The sequence below is a fragment of the Astatotilapia calliptera genome, chromosome 19, assembly GCF_900246225.1.
Source record: "Astatotilapia calliptera chromosome 19, fAstCal1.2, whole genome shotgun sequence".
Taxonomy (NCBI): domain Eukaryota; kingdom Metazoa; phylum Chordata; class Actinopteri; order Cichliformes; family Cichlidae; genus Astatotilapia; species Astatotilapia calliptera.
Genome location: NC_039320.1, coordinates 24,587,773 through 24,603,076, shown reverse-complemented (window position 1 = coordinate 24,603,076; position 15,304 = coordinate 24,587,773). Strand labels below are relative to the sequence as shown.

At 41.1% G+C, this 15,304-nt stretch overlaps 2 protein-coding genes across 3 annotated transcripts in view; one reads left to right on the top strand and one right to left on the bottom strand.

The window, feature by feature from the left end:
• The window catches only part of LOC113012268 (fibroblast growth factor receptor-like 1), a 33,555-nt gene extending 26,822 nt beyond the window's left edge, over positions 1 to 6,733 (top strand). The window contains exons 4-7 of the mRNA XM_026152367.1: positions 1,633 to 1,701; positions 3,490 to 3,774; positions 4,426 to 4,779; positions 5,236 to 6,733. Of these exons, the coding sequence (XP_026008152.1) occupies positions 1,633 to 1,701; positions 3,490 to 3,774; positions 4,426 to 4,779; positions 5,236 to 5,675 (1,148 nt within the window). The 3' untranslated portion in view covers positions 5,676 to 6,733. The remainder of the gene's footprint in view (positions 1 to 1,632; positions 1,702 to 3,489; positions 3,775 to 4,425; positions 4,780 to 5,235) is intronic.
• Positions 6,734 to 7,680: 947 nt separating this feature from the next.
• Positions 7,681 to 13,728, bottom strand: tacc3 (transforming, acidic coiled-coil containing protein 3). 2 transcript variants are annotated; one of them, XM_026152196.1, is made up of 17 exons: positions 13,596 to 13,728; positions 12,215 to 12,377; positions 11,769 to 11,887; positions 11,646 to 11,683; positions 10,416 to 11,526; positions 10,264 to 10,306; positions 10,026 to 10,170; positions 9,858 to 9,916; positions 9,647 to 9,777; positions 9,435 to 9,519; positions 9,211 to 9,336; positions 8,764 to 8,831; positions 8,632 to 8,675; positions 8,378 to 8,538; positions 8,160 to 8,266; positions 7,962 to 8,082; positions 7,681 to 7,879 (listed from the first exon to the last, which is right to left on the bottom strand). In XM_026152196.1, the coding sequence occupies exons 2-17, from the start codon at positions 12,374 to 12,376 to the stop codon at positions 7,814 to 7,816; spliced, it is 2,586 nt and encodes an 861-aa protein (XP_026007981.1). In that variant the 5' UTR covers position 12,377; positions 13,596 to 13,728; the 3' UTR covers positions 7,681 to 7,813. The 2 variants fall into 2 exon arrangements, with proteins under 2 accessions (XP_026007981.1, XP_026007982.1); XM_026152197.1 differs by having other exon boundaries at positions 12,221 to 12,377.
• Positions 13,729 to 15,304: the final 1,576 nt, after the last annotated feature.

The window sequence follows — 15,304 nt, the reverse complement described above, 5'->3', positions numbered from 1 at the left end:
GGAAAAAGATTGACTGTATTTTAGCCAGCTTAGTCTGAGTCTCACTGGAGCACTGTCCCATTTGCGTGAAGAATTTGTGACTTCACACAGAGAGCACTGATTCCATAGTGTGTAACAGCTTTTACTAACCTTCCTGGACACAAAAATGCTCATTTATAGAGGAGGCTTCTTAAGCACTTCTCCTTTACTGATTTTATTTTTCAGATTTCCAAAAATAACCTTCATATGGCAGCCAGGAGATGTCCTACATCACCCCTGTCTGCAGTCCAGTGAGCCAACATTGTGCAAGGACAATAGTGGCAAGGGATAGCTTTAACAGGACAGACTTATAAAGGGCACCATTGTTCCCTGAAATTGCCAAAAAGTAGAGAGGAAATAGATTAAAGAGAAAAAAGTCAGAAAGAAAACCCCGGCAGTGTGGGACCATGTTCTGTTTGGATTGGGAGGTTCAGGAACCAGGAGGAATGTGGAGAGTCCGAGTGAGCAACAGAGAAATATTTCTTCCACTGGAGGCTGTTTTTTAAAGGAATGGGTTATTATAGTTGGCCAGTTAAACCCCTTCAAATAGCCATGACATCATGGCTGGGCTTGGTGCTGCAGGGGACAAACAAAGGAGGGTTTGTACCCAGAGAACCCCAGAGAGCTTTGAGGGTTTCGGGGGGACTCAGAGGGAGGCAGAATGAGGAGGTTAGAAGTCACATCTGGTCTCTTTACCTGACCCAATCAAACCCTGAGAGGGAATCGAGTGTGCCAAACTGCATCTGAAAAAAAATCCCAATGTGAGGCTGCCCTGAAACGGGAATCAAAACGAGTCTTAGAAGGTAATAAACTGGCTGGGAGATTTTCCTATGGGATCGCTGTTAAAACATACTGTTAAATGGAGGTGCTGCTAAATGACAAAAAAAGAATCCTTTTTTCCCAAAATGCTACACATACGCTGGTTTCTTTTTTCGTTTTTTAACGTGAGGATGCTTTGTGCAATTGCACCTCATTAATATCGCAAAAATAAATCATTCAATTGAAACACTTCTTCAATAATAACCTGCTTAATGTCCATCTGCACTCATTGGTAAATATTGGCAAGAAACTTGATCTGCTTCATTAATTCATCACTGCTTAACTCGAAAAGTGAATACGCATTACAAACTCATCGATTAGGTTTCACTCATTATATTTCCTCTAAGCCCCTGTCTCAGCTCAGCTGTATGATGTCAGCCAATGACATAAACTCCACAGCTGTCTCCTGGAAGCGAGCTTATATAAACTGGTCATATTACTTCCAAACGCTGCACAGTATGACCTGAGCATGCAACACTCTCAGAAGAGCCTGTCGATAAATGCTGAATTGAATTGGTGAGAGCCAGGAACAGTTTTCTTGCCTTGTTTTTGTATCCGGTCACCGCTACTGCAAAATGACTATAACAGAATAGAAGAGGGGGATTGTAATGGAAGGATTTAAAATGAGCCTGTCATCTGAAATGTCAGTGTGTACCGGATGTTGTATTCATGCACCCAAAACAGTAAATGTGCAATAATTGTTACTTATTCAGATTCTTCTATACTGTAGTGAGGACCTTAATGTCTCACTCAGCCTTTTGTTGACTTATTTGTGTTTTTCTGCTGTGTTAACAGATGATTCGGGTTCTGATAAAACTGGATTGAGGGCACCGGATGGAGCCGAGCTTGGTGGTGAAAAATTTGGTAAGACTTCTGTGCATGCTCTCGACTTTGCAGCTGGAAATTCAAGGACTAATTGAGTTGTTTTGAATGCTTTATTGCATGTACTGCAAGTCATATTTACTTTTACAGCTGTGGGCAAACCTATGTGTAATAGTCACTGTGCAAAAATCTTGAGCCACCCCTCATTTCTTTAGATTTCTCTTCCAAGGAGTCAGACTTTCTTGTAAGTGTTTAACGTGGTCTTGGGCAACAGTTTTCCAGGCTTTCAGGAGCTAATGCAGAGTTTTTCTCCTTCTACGTGACCAGTTTTTGCTGGACCACTCACCACTGGCCTATGAATCATCTGATCATAAAAATGTACCTAACTCAAGGGATGAACCAGTGCTGTGTCCACACATAACAGACAGCACAGCAAAAAAAAAAGTTACAATTTTAAATCGTCCTTTGTTACTAGTAGACTATTGCAAAAACATATCATTTGTTTCCATTTCTTTATTTGAATTAGCAAAAAATGACAAACACATTTTGATGGCCGTAAAATTGTAGTTTTGAACCAACAAGGTAATTCGTAAAAACTCATTAGCTGAAAGCCTTGAATGGTGGGCAGGTCTTGTTGATTATTTGAATTTTTTTGGTTCAAAACATCATTGGTGCAACCGTGAGTTCAGCCTGTATAACATGGTGGAGGCTCTGTCATGGTGTGGGGCTGCACTTCAGTCAGTGGTGTTGGGGATCGTGTCAAAATTGTTGGAATTACGAACACAGAAAAGTGTTGGCAGATTTTGATCCCCCATGCAATACTATCTGGAAAGCATCCGAAAGGCTTCATTTTTCAGCATGACATTGATCCCAAGCACACTTGCAGCGCAGTAAAACTATACTTAGATAGAAAATAATACACTGTGGAACACTATCAGTCATGAGCTGGCCTTCACTGAGCCAAAGACTGATGAAGCAGTGTGCGATCATCTTGACAGAGAACAGAACAAAAGGCATCCATCTTCCAAAGAAGAGCTTTGAATTTCCTTCGGAAAGCCTGGAGAACTATTCCTGACTTAAAGAAATTACAAGAAAGCCGTTTTTTGCTGTTTTTGTCTTATATGCTGTTTTTCCATGTAAGTTTTGCACGTGTCAATACATATTTTCCCAGCAAAATGTAAAGAAGCTCCTCAATTTATTCACTTTCCTAAATTGGTTATTTTTGCTTTATCCCCCTTTACTAAATATCTTTTGATTAGCTGTCGCTCATTAAGAGACTCTCCTGTGATCACAGCCAGAACTGTGTGCCCGAGCACGCAGGAAATCTACTCTCACTGACTAAAAAACTGACTAAAAGTAAGCAGTCTGAAGCCTCAACCTTTGGCTCACAGGGATTACTTACATGTTTGTCTAAGTCTAAGTCATCAGTAATGACCAAGAACCCCAGCCCTGAACACTGTCCTTCTTGGAGACAAGAAAAAAAGTCCTTTTTTGTTAAATATCTTTATAGTTTTTGATGCATGTTGGTTAGAATTATTATTATTATTATTTTACTTTTGACTGCTAAGACTCGGGAGAATAATTTTTAAAAAAGAGCAAATACTACATATTCATATAGCACAGGGTTAGGAGTCAGAGTCATTCCTCCAGACCTCTGAGGGTTAATACAAACTTCCACCATCATAAAAGTATGTGTAGGTCAGGAAATAAGGAAATTTTTTAGAAACTCTATAGATATCAATAGAAACATAAAACCTCACTTGAGAAATGTAGAAAAAAGGTAAATTATACTATCTACTCAAAGTAACCAGCTTGTACTTTCCTCCAAAGTGCGTCCCCGCTTCACTCAACCTACAAAGATGAGGAAGAGAGTGATAGCTCGCCCAGTGGGCAGCTCAGTGCGGCTCAAGTGCGCAGCCAGTGGAAACCCTCGACCGGACATCGTGTGGCTGAAGGACGACCGGCCGCTGACGGAGCAGGAGGTCGGCGAGGGCCGTCAGAAGAAGTGGACTCTGAGTCTGAAGAATCTGATGCCAGAGCACAGCGGCAAATACACCTGCAGGGTCTCCAATTGTGCCGGGGAGATCAACGCCACGTACAAAGTTGAGGTCATACGTGAGTATCCCGCAGAGAGCTGAGCTGTACACATACCGAGCACGCTCACCTGGAATTATTAGGGCTAACAGATGAGGCCGAGCAAATTATTTTAAATGGTTACTGCTGTTTGTGCGTCTCATGTTTGTGATTTTATGTACATCGCCGCAGGAAATTCAGACAGCCTAATCACTGTTTCAGGTCTGATTATGACCAAGGAAAAACATGCCGTATCCATATTCTTCCTGCATGGATGAATGTGTAATCATGTATATGAGAAGAATACTAAGAACGCAAGTTTGAGAGTGGGGGCTTGTGCCTTGGTGTTTGTACAGAGGGGAGAGAGCTCAGCTTAGAGACCATCCACCCAATCTGGAGCTGATTAAAGCCCAGCTGTCTGCCAGACCCACTGCCCCCCCCCCCCTTTTCCCATGAGAAATGTGTGCTGTACAACCAGGAGCAAAGAAAGAGAGGAAACTAATCACACATACTTCTTGTGTTACATGTGGTATTCTTCCCTCAATGTCAATTATAAGTTCTAAGCCTGAGGGTAATAACAGCGTGGAGGACTAAGACCTCCTCTGTCCGCAGAGGGGCTGTCATGTCAAAAGATGTCTGTGTGCATCTTGACAAGTTGGGTTTTGTTTTGTTTTTCTCTGTATGTTCACTCAGAGAGGACAAACTCCAAACCTGTCCTGACAGGCACCCACCCGGTCAACACAACGGTAGACTACGGCGGCACCACGTCCTTCCAGTGCAAAGTGAGGAGCGACGTTAAGCCGGTCATTCAGTGGCTCAAACGCGTGGAGACCAACGAGGAGAGCCGCTACAACTCCACGATCGAGGTGGGGGACCATAGGTTTGTGGTGCTCCCCACGGGTGAGGTGTGGTCGAGGCCCGACGGCTCCTACCTCAACAAGCTGCTCATTAGCCGCGCCAAGGAGGACGACGCCGGCATGTACATCTGCTTAGGCGCCAACACCATGGGCTACAGCTTCCGCAGTGCCTTCCTCAGTGTGCTGCCAGGTGAGGCTCGAGGAATGTCTGTCTGCAGTGTTACAGTAAACTGTAGAAAAGCTTGGATAAAGCCCAGTGCTATCAACCTATCAATCGAATTACATATACAAAAATGTTGTGTTTTTTTCTTTATGTATCTGCATTAGTGCAAATAGTATATGCATGCATAAATCAGGAAAAGGTACCTTTGGAGGCATCAGTATGTTTTGAACTAATTAGGCTATTTTTCCCATCAATTAATTATTAATCATTCAGTAAAAATGTAGCATTTTTAAACTTTAATTCATGCCTTTTCCTCTCTTGTTCTGTTTTATGATTTTAAATCAAACATATGTTTTCTCAGCAACCCATATTCAGCGATGAATAACAACAAGTAATGTGATAATAAAACTACAACTGTTAGTTTGCTGGCAGACAACAGAGTATGGAAACATTTAAAAGCTGGAATCTCATTTTCTTTTACAGACACTAAGCCTCACATAACACCGATGTTTCCGCAAGCCTCCAGCTCCCTCCCCTGGCCTGTCATCATTGGCATCCCTGCAGTAATAGTGTTCATCTTTGGCACAGTGCTGCTGTGGTTCTGCCAAAGCAGAAAACACTGTCCTCCTCCCAGCTCCCCGGCCGCGCAGGTACTGCAGAGCTCTCACCGGCTGCCGCACCGGGAGCGGGACAGGGGCTGCGCGGCTCCCTCGTCCAGCTCCTCCAGCCCCGAGAAAGACTGTGTGACATCCATGAACTATGAGGAGTACCTCGCGCAGCAGCAGCAGCTCCTCCTCGGCCAGGGAGGACCAACAATTCCCGCTAAAATCTACCCCAAAATCTACACAGACATTCACACACACACTCACTCCCACGTGGATGGGAAAGTACATCAGCATCAACACATTCATTTTCAGTGTTAGTGCCAAATATTCCCAAATACTCTCCTCTAAGCTGCGGACATTAAGCTGCGGACTGAACAGGAACTCTGGAGTGACACTCACCTGGCATTAATTTTTTAAAATGGAGATTGTTGGAAAAGTGTACAATGTGTGGAAAAACAGTGGCCAGTGATACACACCTTTTGTTATTACATAAAAACTTCCATATTTGTTGCTCTTTTTTTTTATACCTGTCAGATTCTCACACCACTACAAATGGATCAATCCTTGGCGGGCACTTACTAAAAAGGACGGGGATGTTTTTATTTTATTTTTTAAGAGTGTGAGATTAATAGCAGCTATTAGGACCAGCTGAAAGGTCTTCCTCATCAGATGAATTTTCCATTTTCTCAAGTGAAAGTTGGTCTTTATCTTTCACATGCTCAGCTGTTGGAGCGCACAGATGAAAATGGTACTCAAGACTTACAAAAGGGCTGGTTTTACGCTCCTACTCAGGTTGTCCTTTTGTTTGTTAAAGATGCATTATGCTGGGAATGCTGACCACTATCCTTTATGTTACCTTTTTCCATCCCTGACTTCTGTCAAAAGTGATATAGAATAGACTGATAAATGTTTATTGTCTTTCACAGAGTGGAATAATTACATTGCCATGTCAACTGTGTTGGTCTACATTATCATTTTTTAACCTTTTTTGTGGTAGCTTCCCATCTGTAGTCAGTAGTATGTTGACAAACAAGAGAAGATGAGTCTTTTTGACATCAACCTTTTCCACCCACAGTTCATGAAGCTGTAGTCATTTATAATCAAACTGATGACTATTTAATTTATTTTGCTAAAAAATGTATCAAAGGTTTATTTTTCAGAGTAAAGCGTTTTGCATATCTATGTAATGTTATTACGTTGTTGTGTATAGTACATATTTGAATATTGTCACTCAGTTTATTCACATTTACTTCATGCCAATATTTAGGTATTTTTTGTATGTAATTGGTTGTATTTGACAATCTTATTTGATGTACTCTAAGGTTTAAAAAAAAAAAAGTTTGAAGGTTTGATAGTTTGATTAAATGACCAGAAACAAAAACAGATGCATTCTTCCTGAAGATTAGTGGATTTTGGGTATTAGTTAAAAGCTGCAGTGTGCACTGTGATGAAGGCGTACCTTTCATGAAACCGTCAGGGCACGCAGGTCAGCTTTCTTCCTTTGAGTGGGTTGAAGTGTCCGTCGAGGGTGACACAGAGGGCATGCCCACAGAGGGGCAGAACGTGCTGGGATGAATGAATAGATACTGTACAGACACAAGAGCAGTCTCACAGTTGCTTTATAGATGAGTGATGGCCCCTGCAAGACTACACCAAACAACCAGCATCTTTTCTCATTTAAGTGAATTGACCCTCTCCTCCCCCCTCTCTAGTCTGCACCACCACCATCTACTCATTCAACTCCAATCTAGGTAGGATTTCCTTTCACCATTTAGGAAGTGCATTGTCCTGCTGTGGGAGTGATGTGACGGGACCCTGTGATTACTCAGGAAAGAAGGGGAGCATTGTATCAAGTGAGCTCTTGTTTTGTTGCAAGTATGGCAGGATGGAGATGAGCTTTGGCTCCAGACAGATGACGGCCGAGTACACTGAGCTGCCTGTTTTTAAAGCAGGTGTGTTTCTCTGAGTCAAAAAGCTGTGGTATTGTCGTGTCCATAAATAACGCTTAGAATACAAAATCCAGCTGAGAAGGTTAAATTATGAGAGCATGCACTGCCCTCTAGTGGTCAGGGTCCTGTATATCAGCCATTGCTAAAGTCAGAAGTGCCACAATCCACTTAGAACATCAAGAAAATCCCATGGAGTCTACCCAGTCTTAACTGCTCACTCCAAAGTGATTTACCTTGAAAAATTGTTTTATGAAAAAAAATAAAAAAATAAATTCTGTTATAACTGCAGGCTACATGCAGTACCTCACCTGCCCACAGTTTGGGAATCCCTGAGTATAGCATACAAGCAAAACTAAAGATTGATGCAAGAATGATCACCAGATCAATAAATCCTTTTTATTAACCTTTTTACAGTATAACATTGAAAGAGACAAACAGTTCACCACACAAGAAGACACTCTGGACATGAAGATAAAGAACAGAAGCAAACAGCATTTAAAACCAAGTTCAGCCCTTTTGCACATTGGATATGAGTTCATCACAAAGTTTGGTGAGCTCCTCTGCCTCTTTCTCCTGTAACAAGAAAAGAATTTAGAAATGAGAAGAAAAGTGATAATACTGCTGCAAATTCATGAAAAACAACATGCCGACTTGCCTTCTGGTCCAAGCTCTTCTCCAGTGACTGCACTTTCAGCTGCTCTCTGCGCAGCTGTGCTTGAAGTGCAGATACCTCAGCCTTGTATTTGGATCGCACCTCAGCTATTCCTTCATTTGCACTGATGGTGAGAATTAAATTCAAGTTAGTCAACGCAAGTCTCCTGATGCTTCAACATAAAAGGCCAGAGTTTCTTACTGGCTAATTTTCTCCTCGGCGTGAGCTTTAAGTGTTTGATAGCGCTGCTCCTCCTTTTTGATCCTTGCCAAGTAGTCCTGTGCACAAGACTTCAGAGTCTCTTCATTCTGGGTAGAGGATGCAGAAAATATTTCAACATTTAAACCTTAACATTAAAAAAAAATAATAATAATAATTTGAAATTATAGCAAACATTTGTCTGGCTTCCATGAGCTGACCTTTTTGTAACCCTCTATAACGTCCTTGTACTTCTCCAGCCTCTTGAAGAGCTCGCCTAAAGATCTCTCCATAGCGTTCAGGTCGCTGCATAGTTGCTCCTTCTCCAACAGAGCCGCATTGAGCTTCGCCTGGGCCACCTCCCTCTCCTTCTCTTGATCAGCTGACCAGTGGCAGGAAATTTTAAATTAAATGTTTGACAAAATACCCCACACATTAACCCTTCTGATGAGCGCAACATGTACATATAACTTACCCATCATCTTTGTGATCATGAGCTCAAATTCAGCTACTATTTTCCTATGACGGAGACAAAATGTGGTCAAAGATCTTCAAAATTGATTTTATATAAAAACAACAAGAAATTTTAATATGATGCACAGCTCACCTCATTTCTTGCTCATTATCAAGCAGCTTACTGTTCTTCATACTCCACTGGTCCTCTTTTTCTTTACCCTATATGAGAGAGAAATGTACACTTTATTTTTTCCTTGAGACTAAGAATGGTGCCCATCATCTAGAAAACCCATTACTCAATTTTTTTTAAAATAAAAATTACACTCAACTTCAATGCCAAGCATTTATTCTTTGGATCCAGAGGAGCTTTGCATAAACCACAATTCAAAATAATCCCATTGATCTTTTCTGGCCTTTTTACTTTAGTGCCATTTTACTTTTAACCTTCTGATTGGCTGCTACATGTAGATACAAATTTTGATCTTTGTGTTTAAAGTGTGGCTAAACCTGATTATTTTAAAATAAATAAGTATCATAATTTAATGTGGATGTTTTTGTGTTCAAATGCTGTATGGATGTGAAAAGCCAGACAACCTACTTCTGCCTGCACTTTGGCGATTGCTGCATCCAAGTCTTTCTGACTGTACTTCAGCACTTCGATGATAGCATCTTCGCTGTTTGCTGGCTGCGGGAAAGGAGGGACAAAGCTCTCAAGGACTGGAGTCTAGATGACATAAGTGGAGAAGATTTCAACAAAGTTAGCAGAAATAACAAAGGCGACGAGAAATTACCGGTCCAGCGGACAGAGTACAAGAGACTCACCGATGCTGCTGCATCGTCAAGCAGTCTGAAATCATCTTTTTGTGGACCATTTGCCACTTTATCTGCAGTCTGTGGTGTTTCAAGCCTGAATTAAACAGAACAAAGTGAAGAGGTTTCCCTTCCGATAAATTTATTTTACAGAAAATCAAAAGCTGATCAAATTCGGCTCTAATGTCCAGTGAGAGCAGCAGCACAACAGAACTACACCGTACCGTAAAACAGGGGCAGCAGGGGGGGGGGCTTGAATCTGAGCACCCGGGCCTGCAGACTTCTTTGGGCTCTCCCTCAGGAGGGGATCAAATTTTAGGTACAAGGACTGTTTCCTCAGTGCGGACTCCTTGAACTATTGATGAGAAAATGTAAACACTTTGAACCTTGTGGTTGAGGATTTAGTCATTTAGCAAAGATAAAGAAAGCACTTACACTGCTGGACCCAAACTGTTCGAGGTAGTCAATCTGTCCATCAAAGTCACTGGTCATGACTGGAGATAAAGATCGTGGGTTAAAAGCAGTAAGAGCTTTCCATTACTGCTAAGGATTGAACAAAAGCACGGTTTGGTTCAAACAGAGCTGAAGCCAACAATTACTCACACATTGCTCCAGGAACAAACTCGTCATTGAAGTCTAGCATGCCAGCTTGTGCCTTCTGCTCAGGCTGAGAGGGTTCAGAGGACTCAGGGAGATTCTGCACTGGTTGTTTGGTGTCAAGGTCAGAGACAACCTTGTTATCTGCAACCTGTCATTCCATAATAAACAGATGTTTGTTAAAAACAACCCACACATACACAATATATTGAGAGTTGCATCAAAGTACATTCCTCCAACTTACCTGTACATGGTTTGGTTCAGGAGCTGGCAAACTGTCTTCAGCACTGAGAAGATGAAAACTTTTAGAGTGAATCTACAGTGAAACATGGCACTACTGGTAAGTGAAGCATCTGCTGCTAATAATAACGATACTAAGCCTTTACTTTCTCTTACCGTGCTGGCGGTTCAGCCTCCTTTGTCACAGGGACATCAGTTTGCTCCTGAACTGCGGTTTCTACTGGTTCTGGGCTGGATTTCCTGCTGCACACGGGGGAGTTGTTTATGGCCGTTTTTGTGCCAAAAGGATTGAAGTTTGGGTCGTCAAACTTTTCAAAGTCAAACGAGTAAGAACTTTTAGGCTGTAAAGCATCAGCATCACCATAACTGACTTCAGGCTTCACTTCAGCTTCTTTTGGTGGTTTGACATCAGACACCTGCTTTGGCTCTTTAGGTCTTACACCAGTTGGCCTTTTGCCAAATTTCTTAGGTGGCGGTTTCCGTTTGACTTCAGCACCATCATCAAAATTGAATTCAAGTTTGACAGGCCCGTTCTTGGTTGGGCCTTCCTTGACTGGGTCATCAGCCGGCTGGGATTCAGCAGGAGGGGGTTTTGCTGTGTCGGCAGATATCAGATCCACTGTAGCGTCATGCTTCACCTCGTGCTGAACAGGCAATTCTTGGGCCACCTCAACAACAGATTGTTTGCTTTCCTCTGCAAGTGCATCTTCATTTGACACCTTTCGCCCAAGGACAGGTGAATTTGGAATTTTAGAGCCACCAGTCTGGAAAGGATTGACTGCGTCAAGGTTGTCAAAATTGAAGTTATAAGAACCTTTTGCTGAGAGTGGAGCATCTTCTGCAAAACTGCTGGACGACTTCTCTTGATCTGTGCTTGAAGACGCAACACCAAGCCGTTTTTCATCAGGTGTAGCAGGCCATGAATTGTCTTCCTCAACCACTGGAACCTTCACTATAACCACACTGCTCTCCGTGGAGCAGATATCGGCAGAAAGATCAGCGAGTGAGTTTTCTACAGACGCGCTGAATGGAAGGGTCTCATCTAGTGCCGACTCCATTTTGATAGGCTCCTCCACGATGTTCACTGGCGGTGTGTTTTCAGACTTGCTATGATCTGCAGGGGGGTTTTCAACAGCAGGCCTCATAGGTGAGAGAGCCATATTGTTAGACCCCTGAAATGGATTGAAGTCATCAAGGTTTCCAAAATCCAGCATATAGCCACCTCTGCTTTGTATTGGCATGTTGTCATCGGGATAAGAGGACACTTCTGCAGGGGGAAAGAAAAAAGTAATGAAGGTATCTGCTAATCTCTCAGCAGTGGTAGGGGGAAAACACATAAAGAGCTCATAACTTACAAGTTTAAAAATAAATAAATAAATAAATTACCTTCTTTGAGTTGCTCAGTGGCTTCCTGTGGCAAAGTACTACAAAACCAAAACATGATAAGTTACCTAAATGCAACACTTTGTTCAATGAAGGCATACTGGTGAATGACACTCATTTACTTACTTTGATTTATCCAAATCCATAACTTTCGTATTCTCGTCAACACTCAACAAATTAACAGACTTGTTGGGAGACAGAATTCTTTTAGTCACAGGGTCTCTTCTTGGAGTCTGAAAACAAACCTACACAAAAATTATTTAGTCAGTAGTCAGAAGTAGCCAGCTGCCCCCAAAAGGCCTGGTTTTGAGCCTTGAAAAACCTTTTGTCTACAAATAACTGCTTTTCTTTTTCTTCATATAGGTTTTCTTGTCCATCTTATTAAAATTCTGTTAACACTGGTTAGAGACAAACAGGCTGAGGTCAGAGTTCATATAGTACCAAAAGTAAATAATTTTTCATCATAGTCAAAGAGTGAAAGACAGTCATTAGCATTAGCTTTCTGCCCAGGGCTACACTGCCTTGTGACTATACAATGGAATGGGATGAAAGTTGTTTTTTTTTTTTTTTACTTTTACCCCCTTTGGTACAGTCTTGCTGGGCAGGTTTTCTGTCTGACGTAGGATGGAGGGCCTTCCAGTCGGCTGATCCAGGGCAAATATGTCGTTAGGAGAGTTGTGCTTTCCTCCTGGGCAGACCCCACGATTTTCATCATTAACATCAACAGAGCTCATCCTGTAAAAAAAAAAAAAAAAAAATAGAGGAAAAGACTGTTATGCGACTGTACTGGGACCTCTAACCCTCACCGCTGAAGGAGGCGTCAGTCTTAAAGCTGCAACCAGTTGATAAGGCACTCTTCTGGTTACAGTTTACTCAGTGTGGGTGGAGAGCAAGAGAGAAAAATAATGTAAGATTTACACAAGAACCAAGGCAGATATATTGAGTCGGTACTTCTCCTGGTGAAGTTCTTAGAACTCATTTGAACTCCTCTCTCCGGGTGGTTTGCAGTAAGGCTACCGTTTGCCTTTGATCCCACCACTTTACTACATTTGTTTTGTGCATTTGTGCACAACAAAATATTTTAGGTAGAATTAGCGCTGCAGCAGTTGCATGGTTTGGCCACCAGATGGTCTTGAAGAGTTTATTTTTTCCACACTCAAATGGCAGTCAATGTCAACAACTTGGTAACAAAAATAATGCTTTTAGATAATATAGCATTATCAGTTTAAAATAAAATCCTAAATATTTATCCGCCAATTTTGATAAATCCTGGTATATAAATATTTATCTAAGCCTTGGCTTTTAGTCTTTAGACTTAATGCTGTCTAAGTCACGTATTAAGCCCTAGATGAATGAAGCATTATTGGGAGGAATGAGTCTTCCAAGTTATTTTAACTGGTTAAACTACATGAATCGCATATATGACCAAGCAGCAACACGTGATTTCTTGTAGCCAAAGGTTAGCATGCCTAAGTTTACAAACCTGGTTACAAATAATGGATAGCGAACTAACCTTCCCTGGTGTCTTAATGGCTGTACAAGACAGCCGTTTGCTGGCACTGAAGCGGTAGATAAACCCCCCCACTGTCTCTGATGGATGCCAGGAGAGCAGTGTTTCATTCAACCGTTAGTTATTAGTAAGAGAACAACAATGCACATAAACCGCAGAGTACAAGCCACGATGTGGTTAGGTTACAACAAACAGACATCTACTCCCTACTCAATTTTACCAAATTTTTCATTAAAGCTAATTCAACTTTCGACACCCTGTACACACTAGCACTGATATAGTTAACGTCAACAGTAAAGTGACAATAGCACCTTTGCTAGCTAACCGGTACACTTTAGTTAACGGAAAGTCGAAGAAAATAAAATCTCAACATCACATCTTAAAATACCAAACATTGCCAGAAATAACATACTAAACTGTAATCCCGTGTATCTACCACTTACCTCAATAAAACATATGGTGCTGAGAGAAACCGGGTCTTCGTCTATACAGTGACGATAAGAAACAAAGTCGTTTTTGAAAAACCCTCGCCTTGTTTGGGTGACAACCGTTTGGATTTTAAAAGCCGTGAAACTCACCAATTAGATCGGGGGAAGCGTTCAAAGGGAACGCACTTCCCGGTCAAGCAGCCAATCCGTGAAAGAACGGATGTGATGTATTTTGGTGACTGCGCACTCGAGCCAGCTTTAAAGATGACAGGAGTGGCAAGGTAATGTGCTCTAAAATAAAATGTTACACACTCCTTAAACCAAAACTACTACACAGCGTGATAAAAACAACAACATATATTTAAAGAAAAAAAATACGATAAGGTTTTGTGTTACAGTTCTGGATTTTGAATTACTTTACTACATTAGAAAGGGATTAGTTTATTTTTGTTTTTATTTTCTGTCATTAGACTATCCCGTAGGTGAAGTAGGTTTTCTGTCTGTTACTTATCTATCAATAATCTACTTCATCAAACGACACAGCTACTTGAGCGTCTGCATCATTAGTCTAACGTGATCCAAATGACATTGTTTATGTCCAATCATTTCTTTCATCATTTATCTTTTTTGGTTGTTTTTGTTTTATTCTGATTTTTTAAATTATCATTCTAATTTCTGCCTTCAGGCTGTTAGTATTATGTTTGAAAATTTCTTAATCGGGTGTCTTTAGTCTTCTTTAGTTTTGAACTCTTTACCTACATAAGCATTGTGCATTTTGATTTGTGTATTTAAACTTGTATTATTAGCCTATTGTCACCCGGAACTTTTAAGAGGTAGTTTATTGACATTACCTACAGTATTGTTGAAAAGTCTTGACCTCCTCCCCCTCTTTTAATATATAGGTGCAGTGATTTATTGAAACATGTAAAAACATACAAAGAACTGCAGTATATGAGGTTAAAAAAAGACATTCAAAGATCTTCTTTGGATCTTGGCTCTTTCTTTTGACAAAGTCCCCAACACCCCCGACTGAAATGCAGCCTCAAACCATGACAAATCCTCTACTGTGTTTTACAGATGTCTGAAGACAAACACTGTTGGACCTTTTTCATACCTCTCTATACTGACAGTTTTAACCAGACATTTCACATTTGGATCCATCAGTCCATAAGACTTGCTGCTACTGATTTTCAGTCAGTGTCAGTGGAAATATGGTTGTCAAAAATCTATTTCTGACAAGGCTTCGGTGAACAGTTGATGAATCAACTGAAGGGCCAGATGTGTCTCGCAGGTCCTATGTCAGGTCTTTATTAGATTTGTCCTATTTCTTAAGGACATAACTTTCAGATACTGTTCATTTGCTGTGGACAGTTTTTCAATCTTGTCACTTCTTCTGTTCTCCACTTATCCAGTTGTCTCAGATTATCAGGGGCACACTTCACACCATACCAAGATATGCTTTTCGGCTAATAATTCTTTTGGTATCTCCTTACTGATGCAAAAAATAAAAGGTTATGCCTATGAAACTGTTACAATTGACATTTTGTTTTCTTGAAAGACTGATAGTAACAAAGTCCCTACATATTACAGGGTTAAGAAAGAGATTTCGGGATGTCGTTCCTGGGATCTGCTGGAAATACTCACTCACCTAAACAAAACAAGACAAAATCCCTAGAACAAAACAAACAATTAACAGTTTTCACTTGAACAGCAGGTGGCGGTAT